At 40.3% G+C, this 27,201-nt stretch overlaps 1 protein-coding gene across 7 annotated transcripts in view; it reads right to left on the bottom strand.

Annotated features, from left to right (window-relative positions):
* LOC134541425 (intraflagellar transport protein 56) overlaps positions 1-27,201 on the bottom strand; it is a 50,366-nt gene that overhangs the window by 17,309 nt on the left and 5,856 nt on the right. For 2 of the 7 annotated variants that reach the window (XR_010076633.1, XR_010076635.1), the window contains exons 4-11: positions 24,781-24,989; positions 21,879-22,071; positions 19,812-19,967; positions 18,237-18,347; positions 14,679-14,876; positions 11,964-12,072; positions 9,845-10,085; positions 6,963-7,225 (exon numbers count right to left, since the gene is read on the bottom strand). Coding sequence is in view for 5 of the 7 variants with exons in the window: in XM_063384867.1 (XP_063240937.1) it covers positions 7,114-7,225; positions 9,845-10,163; positions 11,964-12,072; positions 14,679-14,876; positions 18,237-18,347; positions 19,812-19,967; positions 21,879-22,071; positions 23,544-23,669; positions 24,781-24,989 (1,533 nt within the window). In the remaining 2 variants the exon portion in view is untranslated. Of the gene's footprint in view, positions 1-6,861; positions 7,226-9,844; positions 10,164-11,963; positions 12,073-14,678; positions 14,877-18,236; positions 18,348-19,811; positions 19,968-21,878; positions 22,072-23,543; positions 23,670-24,780; positions 24,990-27,201 lie in introns of those variants that run through there. The other 5 variants (XM_063384867.1, XM_063384868.1, XM_063384870.1 and 2 more) reach the window with 5 other exon arrangements.

Below are 27,201 nucleotides of genomic sequence, written 5' to 3'. Positions count from 1 at the left end.
TCACAAGATCATGTTCTGTAGAAATCACCGCTAATGAGTTTAATCTCTCTTGTGACATGGTAGATCGGAATTGATTCTTCAGAACTGACAGTTTTGAATATGATCTTTCACTTTCACAATTTGTGATTGGTAGTGTCAAATACAAGCGCAGTTCTATTGCTACATTTGTAAATACATCAATTATATCACTGTTATATAAGTGCTGCAAAACCTTTTGTGGAGTGAATGATGTAACACTGTCTTCAACTTGTTGCTCTCTGAGAAATGATGATAAGTGTAATAATTCATTTGTAATAACAGGCTGCATATCCTTTCTGTATTTTCTGACCAACTCGGTAGCACTAGATTTGAGTTCATCTTCACTTGCTGTAGTTAAGTTACAAAGAAACCCAAATGTTGAGGCAATATCTTTGTAGGAAGCAGCTCTCTTCTCCAGTTCCATGTGGAGCTTATCAGCAATGCATAGAAATGTGGAAATTCTGAAATTCTCGCGGGATGTTACAACAGTTTAAAGTCGTCATTTCCATCCAAAAACTTTTTTTATTTTTGGAAGATCTAGTATCTACAAAAGTTTGTAACACGTGGTTGCTTAATTGTGTTGCTTTAACTTCAATTCAATCAAATTAATTTCGCATATCGGAAACAAAATCTTTCAAAGAATTCATCAGTTGATGACCAGTTATGAGATCGAGTCCAGGCTTCTGTAGATGCTTGGTTACTGCACCGAATCTTTCCATAATGTCGTACCAAAATACGGCCATAAAAGCAAATTATAAATATTGCATTTTCTTCATGAGGGAGTTCGCTTCCATCCTTGTGACTTGCGTTTCATTTTTATCATTGAACATATCATTAAATGCACAGAAAATCTCATCATAATAAATGACGAGAGTTTTCAATGCATCTTCTCTGCATGACCACCTTGTTTCCGACAAGCTCTTGGCAGTATTTTTGGCTTTCCGCTATTTCCTGTATTTCCGAAATAACTCCTTCAAGAACTGACCACCTGTGAGTGGAAGCAGCGAAAATGAGTACAGGTTTTCTAAAAACAGAAACAGTTTTGTTGCATGAATACATTCACCAACACTGTTTTTTCCTACTAAGTTTACTGAATGTTCTGCTCATGGAACATACAGCACAGAGCTGTTTATTGATTTAATGTGCGCTTGTAGGCCCTCGTATTTTCCTGACATGTTGGCTGCATTATCATAGCTCTGACCTCGGCAATCCTGGATATCAATGGTGTTGTCTTTTAGAGTACAGGTTACAACTTCACTTAAATTTCTTCCTGTGTGGCTGTAAATTGGAATGAAACACATAAACCTTTCCAAAATGTTACCGTTAAGGCAGTATCTAAATACAAAAGATAACTGATCTGTATGGGAAACATCAGGTGTAGAATCAACTATCAGTGAATAATATTTGGCCTGTCTAATCTCATTTAGCATGTGTTTCCGAACTTCGTTGCCCATTAGCTCAATGAATTCTTCACATATATCAGAAGAAAGATACGATACATGACCGTTTCCTTTGTTCCCATGTATCCTTAAATGTTCCTGTAAAAAAGGATCAAACTGAGCAAGGAGTTCCAAAATTCCTAGGTAATTACCATTACGAGGTGATCCAAGCATCTGATTATCACCACGAAAAGGAAGACCACGACTGCACAAAATTTTTACAGCTGCCACTACTCTAACAAGAACATTCTTCCAGTAATTTGTCTCAGTAGTCACTTGTGCATCTAAATGTGATGAAATTGACATTTTCTTATTTATTCTTGAAACCCATTTTAAAGAAAATGCTTTGTGTTCAATACTGTTTTCAAGCTCCCTCAATTTTTCTTCTGTTTTCTTCCAATTAGAAAAACAATTTACAAATTTTGATAGTTTACAATTACTGAAAAGTTTGCACGCAAAGCAAAACACATTTCCCGTACATTTAGAGTACAATAACCATTTTCTCTCCTGTCGCTCTCCATTTTCAAGAACTCTCACAAATTCAGATGTTGTTAGTTTACGAGTACATTTTGGATATTGCCTAGCAGAAGCCGTGTAGTCTCCATCATTATTACTAAAAAAAGTCCGGCCCCTTATCAACACAATAACTAATCATTTCGTCAGTGATATTGCCAGGCCATGCCGCAGGATCTTGCTGGATTTCTTCTATTAACACTGCACTATCAAACTCTACACTTCTTTCAGTCCTAGCACAGTTTCTAGAAGTTATGGAAATTTCTGGAGTTGTGTTAATGAGATTACAATTATCTATTTTAGTTACTTCTGTGTTTTCTTTAACTTTATCAGAGTTTGAAAGTGGTAAAGTCAAAGGCAACTTACCATCACATGGTTCTAGTGTTTGAGGAGGTTCATGGTTCTTTGTGAAGAAGGCTGTAAGTTTTGGAAGTTTGTTTATTTCTTCTTGTTCTCTACTTTTTGCTTTACGTTTAGAAGCACCACTATAAAATTTACGTACACTCATTTTGTGACATTATTATAAAACACAACCAATTAGCAATTATTATCAAACTAAAACTCTGGTGTAGTATCAAGGTCTGTTTACATTATTCCCGCCTGATGGACATCTCTATTGTTGAACACAACTACCAACATGAACATCATAAACAAGTTCGTGTGATTCATAAACCAACAAAATCATTAAAAGAAATAAAATCATTACTGCAAAAACAATTTTAATAGCTTTAAAATCTCACTAGAAACATTTTTAGTTGCACAAATAGATTAAAACAGGGTTATTGAATGTTGTTCTTCAATTATACATTAATAAGTTTTACGCGTACATTAATTACATGACATCTGTTGGGACTAAAACGAATCACTTAATCGACCTTTCGAATCGAACAATAGCACCCGTAGCGCCACAATCGCTGTTGTGGTATTAAATGAATCCGCTCGCTTTATCCGCACCACAGTAGTCAACGACCATATATTATTATAACCAAGGAAAGAGGTGCCTTTTTTATTAAATATTACTCAATAGATGGCAGCACTTGCTAAAGAATAATTTAGCTATTTAATTTTCATTCTACCAGGGAGTTATAACCAAGGAAGAGGCGAGTCTTTTTTTTAAATACTAGTCAATATATAGCAGTATGTAATATAATACTTGTTTAAATAAATGGCTTTTATTGGCTATTTTCTTTTAGTCCCACCTTGGAGTCAATAGCTGAGATGAGGTTTACCATTTAATTTACTATAAAATAAAGCACGTATAAATGCCACCTGGTTTTTTTTAAATGTTAATTAACCAGGCAATAACTTGCCCAAACAGATTTTTTTTCCGCACAGAAATCTTCTATAAAGTTATTTTAAATATGTTCGGAACATGACTGACGTGTCTCCTGGTTTAAGCGGAGGACCCCGTGACGTCTCGGGACGTGACTGGATTCTTACCTGGGCACCCAGAAGGTTCAGGCCCAGACACCGCTGGAAGACCTGGCTCGGAGCGTACACAGTGTTTCCTTTTCTTTTGGGGTGGGGGAATAGAGAGGATAGAACCACTTTTCTGATTGTTTTGTGTTGACATTCTCAGGGCCGGCGCGTCCATATAGGCAACTGCCCAGGGCGCCAAGTAGCTGGGGGCGGCGCAGCATGACACATAACAGCCGATATAATATGTTTAACGATTATTGAAACTAGATGAAAATGGATTTTTGTAACAGTTCGGAATGTTTATATTGATATTAGTAATTATTTAAAGTCCACGGTGACCTGTTTATGATTTGTAATAAGTAAAAAAAAAAAAAAAAAAAACACAAGTCTGCTTATGTTTGATTGTTGACAAAATCTTAGGTTTTCGTGATGTGTTTTGAGGCAAGGAAAATTTTTTTTGATGTGTCTGGGCGGGGGGGGGGGGGGGGGCATTAAGTTTTTTCGCCTAGGGCGCCTTTTACCTTGCACCGGCCCTGAACATTCTTTCCATTTGTTGGTGGAAATAATTTTTTTATTTGTAGTAATTGGGAAAGAGGGAGTGGGGGACGCCGCCCTGGTCCTAGCCACGGCATGCACTCGCTGCCACAGTCGGTGGCCTGTGACTGGTCCGCACTTGTAACGTAGTCACCAATCCCTCGTCTTTAAGCTCAGGCAGCCGCGACCCAGTGGGTGTTCACGTGGAACAAATAAGTGAATCATGTCTCACTTGTGTAACCTGGCCTCCTCACGGTTCAGGCTCCCGCGAATAATCACGACACATGCGTTTCACAGCAATGGCAGTCGGAAAAAATGTAGTATGAAAGAACTTTTACTTCATCTAGTTTCTTCCTCATCAAAATTTAATGGGGGGGATTAGGGCTCGCCATCTTGCAATTTCAAAATATTTTTGATACCGCTTGCAATACAGCTGCCTCGGCTAAATTTATTTTGGATCGACACGGGCATAGTAATCAGCTTTGGCTACTCGTCGGAGTCAAAACTTGCAAACTGGTGTGGTTATCGCGACTGCTGCTCTCGGAATAGAGCCTGCTGGGAAATGTGTGGTTGCAAACAGGTACGGAAGGACAGGGAGATATCGTGTATGCCTTGACAGGTCAAAAATTGGGATAAGTAGTTCAAATTAAGAATTATAGCAAAAAATATGGAAAAAACCTGAATCTGCCAAATTCATGCACTTGTAACTTACAGCTTGTATTCTTTTACTGTTTTTAAATAACAGCACGTTCATTAAGAAACGACAGATTATAAAGATACGTATGCTCGTTATTACACACACCTGCCTGCGACCAATAGCAAGGAACCATTCCAGCATCTTTAGTGCTATTGATCGCAGCAGGGGAAATATACAAGAATTAGTTGTGGACTCAACAAACATGTCGACAGATGTTATGATATCACAAGGAAAGGGAGTCGGTGAATCCGTCTGTGCTTGGCTTCAAAAACATTTCCGGTAGAACCTCCTTTAAACGTGACCCGATTAACCGGGCATTTAGTATACCGGACTCTCAATTAAAAATTAAACACCTTTTTTTTTATGGGGGAAAACCAAGTTTACAAAGTTCATTTCATCAGGAAAGGGACGGTACTTATTAAAATCAGAAACGAACGGACAAAGAAACGGACTAGAATTGCCAGTGAGGAGAAATACTAAATACTAGCTCGGATTAGACTGGGTTACAAGTACGGAACAACAGCATATCAAATTGTAAATATAATTCACAATTTTTTCCATCGAAACTGTTGTCTTTTCTGTCATTCCAAATAATTTTCATTCATAGACATTTTCAAAAATTCGTAAATAATTAGAGTCAGCAATAAATGTACATTTGTTTTGTATAAATTACTTACAACATTTTTCTCTATTGTATAACGAAAATTCATTTGAATTTGAAGGGCTCACTTGCGAACTGAACACAACAAGCTTCCGCAGTAGTCACGAGTTCGGGTGTTTCCCGACCTGCGTGCTGGTTCAACCAATCAGCAGAACTGAAACTATGCTGACTCCGTACGTCAAACGAACAGGTGTGAAACAAACTTCAGGCCCAAACATTTCATGAAGCATACCAGAGAACATTGCACGCATATAACAGATCAACATATCAACATAATTTTGTGCCACGTGCACTAAAGTGACTTAAGTACAAATAAATACATTCTGTGCAAAGTTGTTTTGTTTTATTATCCTTATCTAAAGTCAATAATGTTTATAAATATGCATTCATATAAGAAATACGATGGAAAAAATAAACCTATTTTTTTTGCCAGAAATTGTTACAATTTTTAACACCTCTATTCAGTTTTTATTTCATGGAAAGAAACAATATCGGAAAATCAAGTAACTAAAACAATAAATACACTTCACACAAAAACTTCTTTGGTAAAAACAAATATAAATATAAATAAATAAATAAATATATATATGATGCAACAAGTGTAGTTTAGAGTTCAAACTTCAGTTTTCTTGTTTTACGAGTACAGTGTTATTTTTTAAATAGATTTACAAACAGTGGTGCAAATTTTGTAAGTACATAACATACCTAATATCACTTAACCTGAATCAGTTCAATCACTAACGTGTATTTCAAAAATATTGGAATAAGTTGTTAGTCTGAGATCAAAAAAAAAAAAATATTTCCTAGTTTTAAGTTGATCAAGAATGTGGTTGGCTATCTTCAGGCCAATACAATAATTCCTGCTTGCATTTGAGGCCTGCCAACATAAACCTTCCCACACAATAAAAATATTAAATTATACAACAGTGAATGTATAAATGATGTTTTAAAAAAAAATGGGTGCATGTACCTACCTATATATGCTTAATATATATAAAGTATACTTAAGCTATACATACATACATTCTTAAAGTATAAGTTTTAAAAGCACATATATAATTTTTTGTCGGTAGCCTTTTTTTCTTCCTTTAAAAATTTTGTTACATAGTGCGTGCGCATCGTAAAAATGCACTCTCAGATCATTTTTTCATAACACGCATAAAAAGTATAACTTAAAAAATTTGTCAAAAACACGTAAGACTGCAGGAATCTATTCCACACAAGTAGAAATTGTGACAGACAAGTAGAATTTTACAAGTGTGTGACAATATACTACAGTTACAAGTATCTCACAGCAAACTTGTAATGATGAGCGACTTTCTGTTAGTTTATAAACGACTGACTTGTCGGCTACCAAAAATCTGCAGGTTTCTTATCAACTTGTTATCTACTAACAATTTCCCACCGACCCCAACGGGCGGGTGGGTCACCATGTCACAATTACAAGTACCGACAATCCTCCTTACAAGATGCTGCAGCAATCGCGTACGTCGCTACACGCATCTGTCGCTGACTGATTACCAAACAAGAGGTTTCTCTCTGAACTACACTTGTGCATCACGATTGTTACACGTTTCATCTCGGTTCTGAATTGTTACGACCTTTACTGTAACGCCAATAAAAACAATTTTATTCCAGTACACATTCTTTCGTTAATTTTTAAACTGAACACACGACTTACAAAACAAATTTAGCGTCTACCAAAGACCGTGTCGGGCTGTGCAAACGGCACACAATCTCTCATGTGCGCAACAGAGTGGCTGTTGGTGCGGTATCACAGGCGTGCTCGAGAAGTGACTAGAGTGGTGACGCGCGGGACGCCCGGCGCGCGGCTAGACGTTGACGCGGTTGTCCTTGGCCCAGCGCTTCATGACGCGGATGATGTGCTCCACCTGGGAGTTGGCCGTGCCCCGGAGCAGCTGGATCACCTCCGCCAGCGTCTCCCTGCGAGACACGGCGGCACGGCGACCTTGTTCCTGGAGCACTCAACATTGCTATTAGATACCGACACGACGTTGCACTCGAATACGCGCGCGTTTCCGCACGCCTATGTCACACCTGCGACAGGTAAAAAGATGGATAACAATATAGATAGGTAAAAAGGGGGAGCTGAATTGTTAGCCGTTGGATGGGCAGCCCTTCAGGATTTTTCTGGCAATGGTTAGTTTAGGTTAGGTTAGGTTAGGTCACTTTACAAACTAACCACTGTCAGAAAAATCCTGAAGGGCTGCCCTTCCAATGGGCAACAATTCAGTCGCCCCGGTAAAAACATAGATTTTTAATATTTTCATTGCTATAGTGTGACATAGAGATGTACAGAAATAGAGAAATAGAGAGAGAAATGTAAGAGATGCTTTGTATATGTGTACCTACTTCAAAAATTATATACGTATTAAAAAAAAGATTGAGACATTACCTAGTAATACAATTGTCTGTTAATGTAATACATCACACTATGAGTTTGTGTAGTAAAAAAAAAAAATCCAACAGAGAAATCCGCTTGCCTCTCGGACAGTGTTTCCGAGATCATTCTCGATCAAGGCGTGATCCTTGCCAGTTTGTGGTCCACGTGATTGGCTCGCAGTCCGGGATGTTTCCCACACTGCTCCCCTCAAAGACTTCACAACCACTCACGCACTTGCAAAAACACCAACACTTTCAGGTGTCCGTTTAGGAAAAGTGTTTGAGAATATAACTGTCTGAAGTAGTTTAGCTTCTGGGTTGTAGCCGTGTCCTTGGCGAATAATTCATTATTAATTGAAATGAATTATTTGCCAAGGACACGGCTACAACCCAGAAGCCAAGCTATTTTTTTCAAGCTAATATTCAGTTTGGAATGGCAGTTTTTTTAAAAGTATAAAAATAAATACCAATAATAAAAAATAAAAATCTAATTAAAAATAAATAAATAAATAAAACACTACATAATGAATAACACCAAAGAATAACTTAAAGTACCTACTAAATGCACATTCAGACCCACAAGCTGATATTTTAAAATTAAATTATTCAAGTTAAATAAATATCAAGGATTTCGTTATCAAATTTGTATTTTTATTGGAGGGTAAAAAATGGCTGTAAATTGATGTTTTCGGATTCATTTTAAACTTGTAAAACTTCATTGTCAGATTCTCGAAATCACTCAAGGTCATTGCAGCTCATTTCCCTGCCATATAATGTTACGGTCACTGCTCATACGCACAACGAGAAGTCCAGAGGAGACACCGCGCTAGAAGCACCAGCGAGCGTCACCGACTAGGCGGCCCCCTTAAAGACTTTACCTTAAGACTACGGGATACGCTAACTGGCCTTGTGTGTGCACATGCCAATAAAATTATCTGGCTCCATTTAAATCAGCAAATTTAAAAAAAAAGTTTAACATTCTATTTTTTTTTTAAATGTTACTGAAATTTTGTAGGCTCATTGTATCATCTTTTCAGAGCATGTACACAAACAACTTTTTTTTTACAGCTGAAACTTTTTTTTGCATGAGATACCATAGGCAAAAAAATCATCACTGCAGTAAAAAAAACCTTGAAATTTATGGGTTGCTTTTAAAAAGTCCTAACATTTTTCTTGAATGTTCTGAGCAAATGCTAATTTAATTCTAGGGTGTCTGCAAACCTGGTAAATTAATTTCAGAACATGTTCAAGACCTTTCATTAATTTTCCCTGCAAATATTAATGTCTCAAGGCCATTTTTATACAAAATAAAAGAATATATACAATGACAAATGCAATCTGCTATTTTCAGGAACGTGCAGATTTTTATGTTGGAAGTTTGAAAACTTTTCAAAGATAATTTCCACATGAATTGAGAGAACCTTTACCTCACATTTGCCAATAGCAAATTGTGCCTGATATTCTTATTTAACGTGTGACTATGTACTGAAGCAGCCATCAAAAATGAAAATGCAAGATAGCAAAGGAAAAAAAAACCGCTGGACTTCAAACTTCTGTGACATCCAGCAACATTTCTGTTTGTTTTGGGATTTTTTTCATGACCTTCATGACCATTTCTTCAGTTCCATTACTTACGGATAGAGACAAAATTTTATGGTTTTATTGTTAGTTCAAGTTCAATTTTGTTTTTAAAACAGAGGATTTGGATGTTATTCTTTTTATTTTTATTTTTATAAAAGGTGTTTCATAGTACTGACTCCAGTAGTAAAATTTACATGCTGCAATTTTACTGTAAAAAAAAATTTTTTTAATAAATTTGTCTAAGACCAGATACACTCGGAACAACCAAAAATAAATTAGCGAGCCTTTACAGTTTAAAAACTGATTCAATACGCGGTGCGCTGTAAAATTAACTGAAATGATACAGATACAACTTTTATGTGCGGAAATGACTTTCCTTGAATTTCCAACGTTAAAATATTACCCTTTTTTTTTTACGATTTGAATCAAGTTTCGGTCGACTGGTACCCAACTCCACGATACAACTTGACCGCAGAGGACCACGCATAAAATTTTTTCGTCTGAAAATGACTCCTTTAATTCCCAACATTAACCGAGTTGTGGTCAAATGGAACTCGACTGCACGACGTCAGAGCTGACCTGGGCGTGCGGCCGGCCACGACGCGCTGGAACACGCCCACGCAGGCGCCGCGCTTGCCCTCCCAGTGCTCCGGGCCGGGGTCGAGTCGCTCCAGCACGTCGAAGGCCTTCGCCGCGAGCCAGAAGTGGCCCATCCTGTAGCAGTCGTTGGCCAGCAGCTGCAGCAGGCCGAACGACTCGCTGGAGGTCTCCATGGCGCGGTACAGCTCCCAGGCCGCCTGCGGCTTCTTGTTCATCACGTCTGCGGCCGGACACACACGCGCTAACACCTGCTCCTGCCGTGTGCCACGACTATCCACATGGTTCCCACTCCTCTCAGCTAAAAGAAAAATTCAAGCACTTTTCAAGCACATTCAAGGACTTTTTAAAAAAATTACAAGGACCCAAATATTATGAAATAATTTTAGTACGTATATTTTGAACACGTGCAGAATTTTTTTTTTTCTGTCTATTACTTACAAACAGTAAGATAAAAGCTTATCAGAGGAACAGTAACATTGCAAACTGGCTGAGTTTAACATTAAATCCGAACTTTTATCAGAACAAAAACATTGATGACACCATAACTGCCGATAAAAATAGTACACAGAAGATATCTTACCGTATGCCATAGAAAAACAGGGCATTAATCGATGTAAAACCTATTTGAACGTACCATAAATATCGTAAAATTAAATTTCGGTGCCACACTTTTAACTTGTCCTAAATAAATAGCACATAATTATAACTCTTACAAACAGTGTAAATTTTATCAAGCACTTTTCAAGGACTTTCAAGGAGCGTGGAAACACTGTATCCACTACAACATGGTCTGAAGTAGCTTGACTTCCGGGTTGTAGCCGCGTCCTCGGCAAAATTATTCACCGACGTTTCGGTCGACATTGCAGTCGCCATCATCAGGGAGCAGTTACCTACCTGATGATGGCGACTGCAATGTCGACCGAAAACGTCTGGTGAATAATTCACCAAGGACGCGGCTACAACCCGGAAGCCAAGCTGCTTCAGACAACGGCCTGTGAAAGCCTGCGAACATTATATTACATTCTACTTGATGACAAACTGCAACATGACATTTTCCACTCACTTGAGATTTTCCATGATAACAATTAAATTACCTCGACTTTCCCTGATCAATTTAAACAGCCCTGAATTTCCAGGAAGTGGGAAATCTGTAATTTGTAGACATCTTATATGTTTTTTTTTTCCCTTCTTCTTGTGGAACAAAACTGCACGTGCAGGTGTGTAAGTGACAGCCCGTGTGTTAACAGTTCCTCTCGGCGTAGATCGCTGCTTGCCTCAGTCGCTACCAGAGGCGCGGCAGTAGCGAGGCAGCGCTTGTCACTCCGAGGTCAGACAGTGACCTACGCGGAGGTGCAGGCGGAACCACGCGATTTTCAGTAGTTCCACCACCTGAGTTTTTCACTGATGTAGTGATGTACCGATGGCATTGTTTTAGTGTCGGAGTCTGCCATATTTCCAATTTTCTGAATTTCCGATATGATTGTTTCCAACAATACTATTATTCATTTAGGTGTCACCCATATTTTCTACCTACATTTTTATGACTCCGCAGTGTCTTTAACCTCCATTTTTCTGTCATTTAAAATTAAACTTGCACAATGTGTTCGTTATTTTTCAAAGGCATAATGTGTATTGCGCTATGCACAAATGTTTTGTGGAAAATACTTCTTTTTTTTGCCATCAGCCACAAATCTTTATAATAAAATTTGTTATTAAGGTAATAATGGAACTGACTTGTTCAGTGGCGTAGCCAGGATTTGTGTATGGGGGGTGTTATGGCCCCCTCCCTGTATTAAAGCGGTGGGTCTGGGGGTCCCCCCCGGGAAAATTTGGATTTTAAGGTGTAAAATAGTGCTATTTTAGCAGTTTTCGGTTCTTAATTTTAAATATTGTAATGGTAAAATTTTTATTAATTTTTAATATGACATTTGTTTGAGTGATGAATAAGAAATAAATTAAAGATTTGGTGCAAAGGAGGGGAGGGGGGGGGTTTGAACCCCTAACCCCCCCCCCCCCCCCCTGGCTGCACCCATGGACTTGCTACTTGACTTGCACTGGGATTGTTAGCTTGGTATCGGCAAGTGGATCAGCGACTCACAGCAGCGGGCCAGGTGGCTGATGTACGTGTAGTCCGCCCGCAGCTTGTCGCTCTGCACCAGCAGGAAGGCCTCCTCCGCCTCGCGGAAGTTACCCTTGGCAGCCTGCGCCTGCGACAACACACACCGGCCAATCACGCGACTGCAGGTCCGCACGCTTCAAGTATACCAGTATATAAGTCTACAAGCTTCAAGACTACCAGTCTATAAGTCTACAAGCTACAAGTCTACCAGTCTATAAGTCTACAAGCTTCAAGACTACCAGTCTATACGTCTACAAGCTTCAAGACTACCAGTCTATAAGTCTACAAGCTACAAGTCTACCAGTTATTGCAGTTGAGTCTCGATTAAACAAGTTTCAGCGTTATTCGAGCTGACACAAAGTGCCAATTCCAACAATGAGCGTTGAAACATTACCGTGTTTTATCACATAATCGTCGCACATTTTATACCAAAATCAAGTCTGAAATGTATGGGTGCGACGTTCATGCGAGAGAAAAATTTATTTGTTAGGTAAAGTTATTCATAAACATAAAACTAGGGATGGGACGATTCCAAAATTTTCGATTCCGATACCCGATTATCGATTCCTTAAAAAATCCTTCAATTCTCGATACTCGATACTCACCTAGTTAACTTAATATTAAATAATTCAAATTCTATTTGCAACATTTTTTTTTCATCTTTCAATACATATATGATGTAGCATACATCATAAATTCATATTTATCAAATTTGAGTACACAACTAAGTTATTAATATTAACTCATATAAATGTTTACATCATTAGAAGTTAATGGCTCATATGTCAAAGGGGTCAAACTAATCTAAAATTTGTTTTGTAATACGGAATAAACTATAAAAAAATTAAGCTTTCCTTGAGCAGTATAAATTATTTTCGTTCATACAACTTGCCTAACTTAGAGAAGGGTACAAATTAACTAAAAAATTTGTGAAATGAAACAGTAACAAAATTAAGCAACAACTAGAGAACTAGCAAATGAAAGTGTTGTACTTGATTGTGGTATTTCGGCGTTGTGGTAACGACCCAACAAAATCTATAAAACACTGACCAACTAATCATCATTGTCACACCATTCGAAAATGAATGTTTGTTTACATTTTTCCGCTTTTTGGCGCAATTTAAAATGCTTGTGCTGCCCCGTACGGCTGGGTGACGAAGTAGCATGGTTCGCCCGATAATCTGCTTGATACTACGATGCTGTTCCAACTATATGCCAGCGCCCCCGGCTGAAGTGGTATGGCCAATCACGTAAGGCTGTTCCAAACACCGTTGGCCCAATCAACTGCTTGCTTTTGTATTTATTTGGTGTCGCTGTTCCAAGCTGACGTCAGTGCCCCGAGCGGTGTGCGTAGGCTTTAAAACTTCGCCTGTTTGTCTTATCTATCCAAACATTATGCCGGAAAGGAAAATAAATGCCGTAGTTTTGCGTATATTTACAGTATATTTTTGGGTTTAACATTATAACGTGAGCGTGTGTAAGCTTTTGTTTGCTTTAGTGCATTTATGATTAATGTTCAGTGGCGGCCATGTTGCGGTGTTTGTTTACCAGTGACGAGACATGTCTTTTACCCAGTATTTAAATTTCCCGTAAAAACATTGCTATTTCGCGTTTTAATACTAAATTTCGTGGAAAAACGCTGTGTTGTGGCGATTTCGTGTAAAAACTGTATTTACAGTGATTTCGCGTTTATCGTCGTTTAATCGCGATCGCGAAAAGAACAGGCCCCTACTAATACGCAGTGATAATTTTTTTATAAATAATTTTTGTACTTTGACTTGTGTATAACATCGACCCAAGTTTTAGATATTGTTTATTTGGGGAAATATGACTGTTATATATGCATCTAGTCAGTCATAACCCCACTCAAAGAGTCGTTAAATAATTGTATCTGACAGATTTGCAATGTTGTGAAATAATTTTTTTTGCTACATGCGGGAATAGACTTTTATCATCGATTCTCGATTATTTAAGTAGAATCGGTAGGTATCGATGAAATTGGGAATCGGTTTTCCCATCCCTACATAAAACCCATTCATGGAAAGTTCGTTTATTTAAAAGTGTAGTATAGAAGAGCACGCCGATCAATTTAAATTAATAAGTCATGCAACAAAAACCTATCTTCAACTTTAAATAGAAAAACAAAATGTAGTTAACTCAGCACTTAACAGAGAACGTGCGTTGCATGCAATCGGCGAAATATCGATATTCGACTACGTGTGCGCGCTCTATACGGAAAGCAACACAAACAAACATGAATTATGCCAACTAGCACCGACTACATTTTATAAGCGGTACACCGCAGCGACGCAAACGAACAGATAAAGGTTATAACGTTTACAAACGTCTTTAAAAGAAAAATTACACATCAGCAACAATTTCATATTTATATTAATTAAATAAGTAAGCGATAACGTTGGAATAAATATTAGATTTCTACTTAAAATACATTGTTTTATAAAGAAATGATACCTACACAAAGCGCTCGGAATCTAATAGCGGGACCAAAAACAAAATGCGATGTTTTACACAAGAAGTTTTTTTTATCCAAATTTTGACGCCCCAAAATATTGGTGCGAGACGATTATGCGGTAAAAGAGGGTAGCTTGCGGACCTAGGAAATAATCTAACTTTTGTCGAAAGCCTACATGACGTTCACTGGTTGGGGAAAACACGGGGCGATGTGGAAGGAACCTGGGCGTAGTTGAAGTTGAAGGCGTCGTCGCCGCTGAAGAAGCTCCTGATGGAGCCCAGGTAGACGAGCACGTCCTCGAACTGGCGCTGCAGGAACAGGCAGGAGGCCATGCACTGGCGGCCCGGGATGGTGTCGCACTCGCTGCTGCTGCTGCCCACCACTTGGAACAACTGCTGCGCCGCCTTCAGGTGTTCCCTCTGCGAGCCAACCCCCGGATATGCCGTCAGGGGCGCAAGGGTATCTTGCCCCCCCCCCCCCCCCCCCCCTCCTCTGAAACCTTGAAGTGGGGACAAACGGGGGGAGGGGGGGGGGGCAAAGAAAGTGCTGCGTAATCAATTTTTTAGATGATAAAACTGCTCGAATAGCACCGTCATTTTCCCACCTTGAAATACAAAAGTTTCCCCGGGGGAGGGGACCCCTGGACCCCCACCCCCCCCCGTTTCGATAAGGGGGGGGGGATCGGATGATTCTTTATAATAAAGTTACATTTGCCCCCCCCCCCCTCCCTTTTGTAAATTTTAGTTGTTGCGCCCCTGCGCTGCCGTCATGCTGCAGTCACCGCACGTGGCAGGAGCAGAGAGCCTGGGCGCCGTGACGACGCATTGCGTTATTTATTCCCACGTCAATTGAAATCAAACATTGAGGTCGTGACGCTCCTTAAAAGAAGGATTATAATAAAACAGGTAGGGATGTGCGAATCCTTTATTTTCGGTTCGGTTCGAATCCGATTCGAATCCCTGGCAATATCTGAGATATGAATCCGATTCCGAATACTAAGCACAGAATAATTAAAAATAACTGATTAATTTAAAAATAATGTTTGTTCTCTTTTTTCTAACTGTAACTACTGACAATTATTTATTACATTGAGATTGAAATGTTTATAATTATGTAAACTTAATTAATAATAAACACTTTAAAATATGAAAAACAAAACATATTCGATTCTCCAACTCAATCGTAATAAACTGCACGCCACAGGAAAATCTCAGTTTTATAAACGTTTCAGCAAACGAAACCATTTTTTCTCCAATAAATAGCCAAGACTTTTTTTCTTGTAGGTAAGTAATTGTTTGGAGTTTATAGTTTGCTATACGATGAAATTCATAATAATAGTTTAAGCTCTCGAAATCTTGAAATTCTTTTAATGTCACTGTGTTAATTATTGAATTTACATATCTTTCATTGATACATCATATTATAAATACTTACGTAATAGTAGCCTAATTTTATTTTTCACTGCTAGTATTTTTGAGCCGTATTAAATTAATTTATAACTTTTGTGAATATTCGTAATACTTTTCGAATCCATGTAAGTACAACGAATCCGGGTTCAGGTAATTGTGGATTCGAACCGTACCCAAAAATATCGGGTACTCGCACATCCCTAAAAACAGGTCTTTTCTACACTAAACATACTAATCGACCTGCACCCAGCTACAATAAATGAGAGAAAAAAAGAATTCAATTAAAATATTATACAAGTGAATATTTATTACAACATTTAACAAGTCAGCTATAAAAAACCCTGCGGCATGAGTTTGCGGACCGAATTTTTTTTATCCTCGCCCGTGCGCGGAACACAGCAGCCGTCAAGACAGTCCGTTTGCGAACAAGTCGGAGCAGTCGTTCCACGTTGTCGCCTCGCGCCTGATCGCAAGTTTTTGTGGGCGTCATGTCGCGCCTGATCCTGTGTGCACTGCTTTTAAGTAAATGCACAGAAGTCAACTACCGTCGCAATCGTGTCGCGTCTCATTTGTGTGCGCCCGTCACACCAGGGACCTGTCACCTGGGACTGCACAGCCCCGGCCTACACTCTGGACAAGCGAGTGGATGGATCTAAGCTCAACGTGTCCCCGATATCGGAAACAAGGAACCCAGAGGTACAATGCTGGGATTCGAACCAAATGTTTACGCTGATGGAAAAACCTTCGAACCTGAGCAAGCAGTGTTCATATTGCCCGTGAATGTTATACAAATAAATTGCAATTGAAACAGATCTCAAGTACAGACTACACACCATGCTACACAAGTTTTCGCCAATGACCCTGCCAGGATATATACTTGTTGATGGCCGTGGAGTATCATTTACTTTCCACTCGCCGCGAAGAGCGCACACAAAGTCGTCGTCAGAATAGCTGACCAGCGAGGATGCTTAGTGAATTTTAAAAATGAATAAATAACATTTATGTCTGCACTTGCAGCGATGGTCATTAAGTTTGTGAGACCAGACGTCTTGCCGATACTGGAGTCATTGCAGGCGACGAGGCCTGATGCAACGAGAGAGAACGGAGCACTGAAGGAACGAATGAGTGGAAGGAAACAGGAGCACTCCGAGAAAACACGCCAGCTCGCTGCAACGTCCGCCAGTTTCCCCGCTCGCAGTAAATGTTCCCCAGAAATGAAACTGTCGTTCCCCGGTGAGTGGTGAGAGACGTTACCAAGCATTGTAAGATTGTAACAAAGGAAAACTGGTAATAAATACTCAAGACAAGTGATGTCGGCAAACCTAGCGGCATGGAGTACCACTACATTTCTTTAAAGTGTGTGAGACTAGTATAATAGTGGCATCTAGCGGCATGGAGTGGAAAATAGCTAGAAAGCAATGCAGTAAAGTGTCTCACGCTTCGCCGATGCATATTGGCCAGAGTTTCCCATATTGTCGTACTACCACTCGACCACTTCCCTAACATTTACCGTGGGCTCCAAACCACAAGGATGCCAATCTTGTGAGGCAGGGTAAAGGTGACAACATAAATCTGTAGTAATAATTCCTTGACTTTCCATGACCCGAATTTCAAATTTCTCTGACAAATTTTTAAATGAATAATCTACATATTTTGCAATTTTCTAGAATAAAGAAAATCTAGTTTAGAACATCTTAGCTGGCCTAGTTCTTTAGTTCTTGTAAAATTAAAACAGAGCCATGCATACGCCATTTTATAGCGTGTATGACAATTAACTAAAACACCATCCGTTTCCACAGACTGGGTGACGGCAGTTCGAATCAAGACGCTTGCAACAGGAGAACACAAGTTTGCTCGTTACCAGAGGTTAGATGTTACCCATCTCTGGCGAGTGCTCAAAGAAGTAGCTCGGCTTCCGGGTTGTAGCTGCAGTCCTCGGGCGAATAATTCACACCGACGTTTCCGGTCAGACGTTGCAGTCGCCGTCCATCAGGGAGCAGTTACCTACTCGGTAGGTAGTAGTGCTGAGTACTGAGTAGGTAACTGCTCCCTGATGATGGCTACTGCAACGTCGACCGGAAAAGTCGGTGTGAATTATTTGCTACTGAGTGGGTAACTGCTCCCAGACGATGGCTACTGCAATTTCGACCGGAAACGTCGGTGAATTATTTGCTACTGAGTAGGTAACTGCTCCCTGATGTTGTCGACCGGAAAAGTCGGGTGAACTATTCGCCGAGGACCGCGGCCAACAACCCAGAAGCCAAGCTACTTCAGACGATGGCCCGTGAAGGCCTGCGAACATCATCAAGACTCGCTCTGGAAGAAGCCGTGCACCGGGGAAGCGCCCGGGGAAGGGGGGGCGGATCTCACAGAGCCGATCTCCTGTCCGAGGGCCGCGTTGACGACGGCCTTCAGGATGTACTCCTGCGGCACGACGGGCTCCAGGTCCTTGATGAGCGCGTAGGCCTCGTGGATGTCGTCCTGCGGGGGGCACGGCCAGGGTCAGCGAGCGTGGGGTCCCGGCCCCACCCTAGCGGTCCCACGCCCACTGTCAACAGTCAGCATTAGTTCCAGGAAAACTACTCGTGCAAAACATCTTCCCCGTCGTTCGCCACAAAAAAATTATAATATTCCAAGTCACACTTTCACGGAAACAAACGCATATGAATCCCGTCAACCAAAGAACGAAAAAAAAAAAAAAAAAAAAAAAAACATATGTTTAGTTTATATTCACCACTTAAATGGCCGACTTTTTAAAATTTTGAGAGTTGGGGTAGCACTCATGCTACCCTCTTACCGACTGATGGGAACGAAAAAAAAATATATTGTCGTTCAAACAGTACCTACCGATCAGCAGAAAATAAACTATCGTGTAACGTATATCTACCTATCTTACATCAAGTAGATCTACGTTGAGAGAGAGAGAAGTCACAATATTTCCCTGACTTTTCAAAACAAATAAATTAGCCTTTTCGCAGTCTCCTATAATAAATAATGAAAACCCAGCCATAGCTGGCCTAGAATTACATAAATTTTTTTTTTTTTTTAAATTCAAAGAGAATCTTGCATACACTATTTCATTTATGTAAGAGACTGACCGTTATCTACATTTAATTTAAGAGCAGCAAATTTAAAAAAAAAATAGGTGCGTGTACTTACGTACGTGCGCTAGAAGTTAACAATTACTTCGTGCAATAAAAAACTAACTTTAATTTTCCATGTAAATAATTAATAGAATTAAAATAACATAAGAAATGGAGTGAAATTATAAATATGTTGGTAAAGCACAAATACAATCAAAATTTAAAAATAAATAAATAAATAAATAAATAAATACTCAGTATTCTATACTAATATAAAAACTGTATTAAAGTTATTATTTAATTTAATAAAATATTCGAGATACAGTACACTCCCGATTATCCGCGAAATAAAGTGGCAGGGCCACCGCGGATGGTGAAAATCGCGGAAGATACGCAAAAGAGCCGAGAATGGGAAACAAAAAAAAAGGAAACATTAATTTCAACTTAAAAAAAAATCTTAACATTTACGTACAGTAAAAGTTACAATCAACAGTAAAAAATTTTTTTAAATGAAGCTAAAATTTTAGTATTTTACCGAATAATTAACGTACAATACATTTCAGTTACGTAAACATAAAAGTGCTCAACCGTAAGAATAGAAACAAAAATATCAACTCATGCCAGCCTACTGCGTGAGTTCCGAGAAGGCCTGTGGGCGTTTTACCGTACACTGCACGCAAGTACACTCGTCAGTTGGGCTGAATTTGCTCACTTGAAATAGAATACAGATTTACATTGTGTGCTGTATTTGTTCGTAGCGTGCGCGGATAACAGGGAGGATCGGCAGACCGGGGCACGAAAGCCTCCCCTACGTCACGGTTCATCCAGACCTGCCCGACGGCCCAGGACGCGGACCCCCCACCTGGCGCAGGTAGTAGATGACGAGGTTGAGCCGCGCCTCCGGGACAACGTCGACTAACGCCGGCAGCACCTGCAGGGCCGCCTCGCCGCCGCGGAACACCACCTGGTTGTGCCGCACCAGGTCCCGCCCGAAGCTGAACGACGACGAGCTCTGGTCCTGCGCACGGCCATCAAAGCGAACCCGTTATCCGGGCAGAGCTGCGTGTCAAGTGCTAACTGAACAAGCGTTCACGTCGCCCGTCTCCGAGCTCCGTTCCCGGCGAGGACGCATGATGGATTATTTCTCCCCCAAGTGGGAAACTTGGCAGACGTTTCCGCGAGCCGGTGGGCTCTCTCTGGGCTCTCTGGGTGCCCCGCCAGTCCATTTCTTCCGTGCTTCGCCCCTCACTGTACCTCTAACGAGACCCTGAAGTAGCTGTTCAGCGATACGGTGGGCTCTCTCTCTCTCCGGGTGCCCCGCCGGTCCATTTCGTACGTGCGCTTCGCCCCTCACTGTACCTCTAACGAGACCCTGAAGTAGCTGTTCAGCGATACGGTGGGCTCTCTCTCTCTCCGGGTGCCCCGCCGGTCCATTTCGTCCGTGCGCTTCGCCCCTCAACCGCACCTCTAGCGAGACACCCTGACGTAGCTGTTCGATCTCGAATTCACCAGTGAATCTGTGCTTGAACTGATACTCTTATCTATGTCACGGGACAGTATTTTTGTGTTAGCTTCAAAAGTTGAAACTGATTGCAACTTGGCGAACAGGAAAGAGTAATAATTTAATACACATATTCTCAAATGAATACTTAAAATTTGTGAACTTTTCCATCTTACAAATAAAAAGTTTAAATTTCTTCTAAAATATAATATGTATGTGCAATTTTGTTTTGTTCACATTCAGCATTCAGCACTGTATCTTATTTAAATTTATTATCTCAAAATTTAGTTAAGATTAATCTGTTGCAGGTATCATCATTAGGTGGTGAAGGAGGGGGGGGGAGGTCTGGCAGTGACTTCACCGAGGCATGCACAACACTTTCTCGTGGAAAACACAACCTAATAGGCATCTATTATTAAAATACTACATGAAACATAACATATATACCGTATTTAGCTGAACATAATACTATGATTTTTACCAAAATTGTGAAAACTCAGCCGCGGCCGGAAGTTCAGTCACGGCTGGGCATGTATTGTGGGCACTCAGTGGTCCTGATGTAAACGCAGTTAATTTTTTATCATTAGTTCTGTGATTCATCATCAATAATTCTTCGCTAATCAATCAACCTGACTTTCTGGGTGTTTCTTCCACCCTCTTGCAATGCTTCTTTTGTGTGAGCTGATGTATACGAAGAACTGGTACAAATAAAAAAATTAATTTCTTCCATGACCTTGACCGCTTAAGAAATCCCCTGACTTTTCCCTGCTGCCGGCCAGCCTGGTTTCTCCGCAGCTCTACTTCGCTCGGCGGAAACCAGCAGCCCGGCTGTTCCATCGCACCAGCGATGATGATGATAGTTGATGATGACTGATATGGATTATGATTGATGATGATGATGATGATGATGGATGGCAATTGATGGATGATAATGATTGATGATGGATGATGATTGAGGGATGATAATGAATGATGATGATGGATGGTGATTGATGGTGATGCTGATTGATGATAATGGATGGTGATTGATGATGATGGATGGTGATGCTGATTGATGGTGATGCTGATTGATGATGATTGATGGTGATTGATGGTGATTGATGATGATGAATGGTGATTGTGATGCTGATAGATGATGAAGGATGGTGATTGATGGTGATGCTGATTGATGATGATGGATGGTGATTGATGATGGATGGTGATTGATGATGATGGATGATGAAGGATGATGATGAATGATGATGAATGATGATGGATGATGATGGATGATGGATGATGATGGATGATGGATGATGATGGATGATGATGGATGATGGATGATGATGGATGATGGATGATGATGGATGATGGATGATGATGGATGATGATGGATGATGGATGATGATGGATGATTGATGATGACGATGAAGGGACACGGGGCCGCCTCACCAGCAGGGTCCGCAGCTCGTTCTCGGCCGCCTTGCCGTTGTAGAGGCGGAAGTGGTTGCAGGCCTTGAGGTTGATGGCGACGGCCGAGTCGGGGTGCGCCTGCAGGTACACCTGGAGCACCTCCTGGGACACGTCGTAGTAGTCCAGCTTGTAGTAGCACAGCGCCACGTACACGTTCAGCGCCAGGTAGTCCCTGCACAGCCCCGCGCTCGCACTCCCGTCCCTGCCCCACTGGTGCCGCCATGCATAACAGTATGCGTACAGTTAAACCTCATCTGTCTAGACTATGTGGGACCAAAGGCGATCCGGACAATCAAAAATCCGGATCATCCGGGCCATGAGCAAAACAAAATTCTTAAATAAGCAGACTTAACGTCTATTACGATAAAAACCCAAGATTTGTAACAGTAAATAACCTAGTATACATTACCTATATTGTTTGTGAGACATTAAAAAAAATATATATAAAAATAATTTCCAACATTGTTTGTTAACAAATGAATTTGTCCACTTTCTTCTGTTTCAAACACGTATGGCGTTTGCATGAAGCACTGTGACACGAATGCTCTAACATCAATAGTTCGCTGGAGATGTGTTCGACTGACGCTCCCAGCACGCCATGATGTTTGTTTTTCAGCTGGTGCGTTTGCTTCAACTCAATAAAAAACATTTTATTGCCATAATTCTACCATCTTTGCAGGAACTGTACATTGAATCACACTAATATGCGAATATTTGGCATACTTACAGTTACCTTCTTGCTAACTATGTTATGGATTTATTTTTTATTTTGTATTGTATTGTATATACTGACATGTTCTACACCATTGAGCAATTGCTCATTCATGGTCGACGGAACGTAACTATAAATAAATAAATAAAAATAAAATAAAATTTTTTAAGTGAACTTTAAATAAAATGTCTAAAAATCTCGCCTGGTTTAATGAGGGCCACATGAAAGAGGTTTTACTGTATTTTACAAATTATTTTTGATGTCTTGACCCAATCATCAACATGATTACTGATATTGTGCTTTTAAAAGTAGTGATTTACCGATGTAATCGTTTTAGTAACAGCATCGACTGATATATTTCCAATTTTCTGGATTTCCGATGTTATAGTTTCCAACTGATACATCTTTCCTATTTACCTGTTTATAGTTCCGTAGGCATCTTTTTCTCAAAATTGTCTGCAATTTAAGTGCATACATGAACGCTGTGTTTGTTAATTAGTCAAAGGCAAAATTGGTATTGTGCTGTGCACAAATTTTGTGCAATAAAATGCTTTCTTAGTCATCAACAAACAAACTTTTAATGAAGAATTTTACTAAGACACTTGAATTTTTTCCTTAAAATATTGAATTTCTGGAAACTTGCACTGTGATAACATATTTGCAAAAGGGTATTGAATTGGTTTCGTATCAGTTGTCAGACCACCTAAAGATGTAGTCGTATTTGGGTCGGACTGTTTCTATCCGTGTGGCCCATCACTTTTTAAAAGTGTTACAGTGTCTCAGCCCCAGTACTCCACCGTGCCTCTAGCCGTGTCGAGGGAGCAGCACAATGCACCCAGGGGTCCGAGATCGTTTCTCACGGCAGGAGTCGCTACTCGGTGTCCAAATCAACTACCTGGACTGCGGAGGTGTCGGTCGGAAGAAGGCGTTACCTGAAGATGGGCACCTTATCGATGGCGCTCTCGCTCTCGGCGCCTCGCCCCTCGCCGGGGCCCCGGCTGCTCGGGCCCGAGGCTCGCCCTGAGGTCACGGGGAGAGGGATTCGGGACGGGGCGGGTCTGCGTGCACAAGGAGACGACCCCGCTGGTTCCCCCACCACCACTCCCGCCAGCACTCACGCCTCGCACGCGGCGCCGTTCAGGGGGGGGGGGGGGGAAACAAGCAAGCAGCGACAAATTTTGATCCACAGGCCCTGGTCGCAGGTACAGGTGCAAGAGCCTTAACCGGCTCACACACACCGGTCCAGCGGAGTCCTGTCCGCGTGATCACGCTGTAATTTACTCGAAAATGTCCCAAATACTTCTACTTTCACAGGAACACAAGTGAATTTTTATCTACCTATTTCATACAAAAAAAAAAAAGAACCAATTGAAACATAAACTATGTCTTCCTTCACAGCTAAAGGTACACTTAACATTTCTTTTTCTTCTGCGAGTTTGGTACGACCAACGCCATCCTCTACTGACCGGTAGGCACAAGAAAAAAAAATTTGTTGTACGAACATCAATCTATCTTGAAATACGTAAATCTGTGCTGATAATGGATAGAAGGAATATATGCTGGCTATGGTAGATGCAGGGTAGGGATAACGGAGATGTACTCCCCCCCCCCTTCCCCCGCACAAAAAAAAAAAGTTACGGAAAAAACAATTTGTAAATCATTTGTGAAAACAGTACGTTACTGCGTGAGAAGCCACGTCGCCTACGGCTACCACTGCGGGACCATGCGTCAGTAGTGATGTGGTAACGGTAATGTCTTTGGAATGCGCGTGTTGAGGTTATATTTGTTGTCTTGATGTAAGTTTTTGGACATACGCCATTGCTAAGAACTTTTTCTGTTGAAGTTAAACTAATAAATAAAATAAATAAATAAAAATACCCAAAAAAGACAAAAAACACACAAAATTAAGCAAACAATTGCTGTTGTCAACAAGGATATGAACACCAGAAAATATTCCGAAACAGGAATATGGTCAACAAACAATTTTTATTTTATTTATTTTATTTATTAGTTTTTCTTCAACAGAAAAAGTTCTTAGTGATGGTGTATGTCCAAAAACTTACATCGAGTCATGCACTCCCATTGCACAAATCTTTTAAAGATAATATATTTGTTGTTCTGGTCCCCGGAGGAGCGCCGGGGGAAGGCGAGGGGGCGGCCCGCACGCACCGGTGGTCCAGCAGCAGCTTCTTGTAGATGTCGATGGCCTCCTGGTAGTGGCTGCGCAGGTAGTGGATGGCGGCCAGGCACAGCTGGTCCTCCGTCACGTCCTCCAGCAGTTGGTGGAACTGCATGAGGCGCGCCTCGTCGCCCAGCTTGTGCGCCAGGTGGAACATGAGGCGCGTCCGCAGTCCGCACTCCTCCGCCTGCTCCGCCGCCTGCCCGTCGCGAGACGGTCCCCGACAAACACCCGACAGTTCAGGACGTGACTCGACGTGAGTTCTCGGACACACCGCCCATTGCTAAGAACTTTTTCCCGTCGGAGAAAAACTAATAAATAAAAAATAAATAAATAAATAAATAAAAATACCCAAAAAGAGACAAAAAAAAAAGTACATTTCCTATTTACCTGTTTATAGTTCCGCAGGCATCTTTTTCTCAAAATTTTCTGCAATTTAAGTGCATACATGAACGCTGTGTTTGTTAATTAGTCAAAGGCAAAATTAGTATTGTGCTGTGCACAAATTTTGTGCAATAAAATGCTTTCTTAGTCATCAACCAACAAACTTTTAATGAAGAATTTTACTAAGACACTTAATTTTTCCTTAAAATATTGAATTTCTGGAAACTTGCACTGTGATTACGTATTTGCAAGAAGTATTGAATTGGCTTTGTATCGGTTATCAGGCCAACTAAAGATGTATTCGTAATTGGATCGGCCTCTGTTTCTATCCGTGTGGCCCATCACTTTTTAAAAGTGTTACAGTGTCTCAGCCCTAGTACTCCACTGTGCCTCTAGCAGTGACAAGGGGGTTGGAGATCATTTCTCATGGCAGGAGACACATTTAAGCAAAAAATTGCTGTAGTCAACAAGGATATAAACACCACAAAATATTCCGTAACAGGAACATGGTCAACAAACAAAGAAAAACAAAAGAAAAATGTACAAAAAGAACGAAAAAAAAAAAAAAACTCAAATGATGACGACACTGAAAAATATTGAGCCCAAAAAAATTCCAGCAGAACGGTTGAAACGAAACAAAAACACGAAAAAACAAAAAGACAGAACAAACACGTATCAGTTTAGGACGTGCAGTACGCTCCCCATTATCCGCGAAATTAAGAGGTACGGCCACCGCGGATGGCGAAAATCACGGAGCCGAAAATGGGAAACACACAAAAAAAAAAAAAAGGAAAAATTAATTTCAACTGAAAAAATCTAAACATTTATATACAGTAAAAGTTACAATTAACAGTAAAAAAATTTATTTTAAATGAAGCTAAATTTTTTTAGTATATTACTGAATAATTAACATACAACACATTTCAGTAATGCAAACATAAAAGTGCTCAACTGTACGACCAGTAACAAAGCGCGACGGAAGCAAAAATAGCAGCGCATGCCAGCCTATACCACGTGAGTTCCGAGAAGACCTGTGGGCGTTTTACCGTACACTGCACGCAGTACACTCGTCAGTGGAGTTCGAATTTGCTCACTTGCAATAGAATACAGATTTACACATTATGTGCTGTATTTTTTTTCGTAGCATGCGCGGATAATAGGGAGTTTACTGTATGAATTTCAATGGGAGCAACATGAAAGCACAGTCGGTGAACTCCTACTGTGAACGGTGTATGGCACAGTCTTGTTGGAGAGGGTTACAGTGGATCAGCTCAGCACTACGTAGTGAAAAAAGGCAACAATATTACACTATAAACGGCAAAAATGGCAGAGTGTTATCGAGCTAGGTGCACCCTGTCCGGGTCTCCCTTTCAACTCCCTCGTTTCCTCCACGCAAACATCTGGTGCCCGGCAGTCTCCCATAGGAAATAATGAAACCACAGCCGTAGCTGGCCTAGAATTACATTAATTTTTTTTTTCCCTTCTAAATTCAAAGAGAATTTTGAGTACACTATTTCATTTATGTGAGAGACTGACCGCAGCAGCAATCAAAAAAAAATTAGTGTACTTACGTATGCAAGTTAGAATTTATAATTACAAGGTGTAATAAAAAAAACTAACTTTAATTTTTCCTTGCCTTGCGAGGCCTCAATCTGTTTTTACTTGTTTTTTGTTTTTTTAAATTAGTTTGATGCAGGTACACAATACACAAAGCATCTCTCTATCTTTCTCTATAGTACATACACATGTGCATGTTCAAATGCAAAGTTATGTCAAAATTCCAAAGCAATTGGTGAAGAACTTTCGCAGATTGAACATTTTAAACGAATGAACATATTTACCTCTTTTATTTATACAAATGAGCAAAATTAACATTACAAGAAACGTATTCAAGGTTCGCAGGATCGTGCTGATTTTTATTTTTTTTTTTTTATAATTTATAAAGCTGATACCTTTTTCGGAGATGGTTTAATTTGCACGTGATTTTAAGTGGACAGTCTCCAACTCTTTGTATTTAACGGAAGACT

Source organism: Bacillus rossius, chromosome 18, assembly GCF_032445375.1.
Source record: "Bacillus rossius redtenbacheri isolate Brsri chromosome 18, Brsri_v3, whole genome shotgun sequence".
NCBI classification, from domain to species: Eukaryota; Metazoa; Arthropoda; class Insecta; order Phasmatodea; family Bacillidae; genus Bacillus; species Bacillus rossius.
Note: the sequence above shows the minus strand (reverse complement) of the source record. Positions and strands in the feature narration are given on the sequence as shown.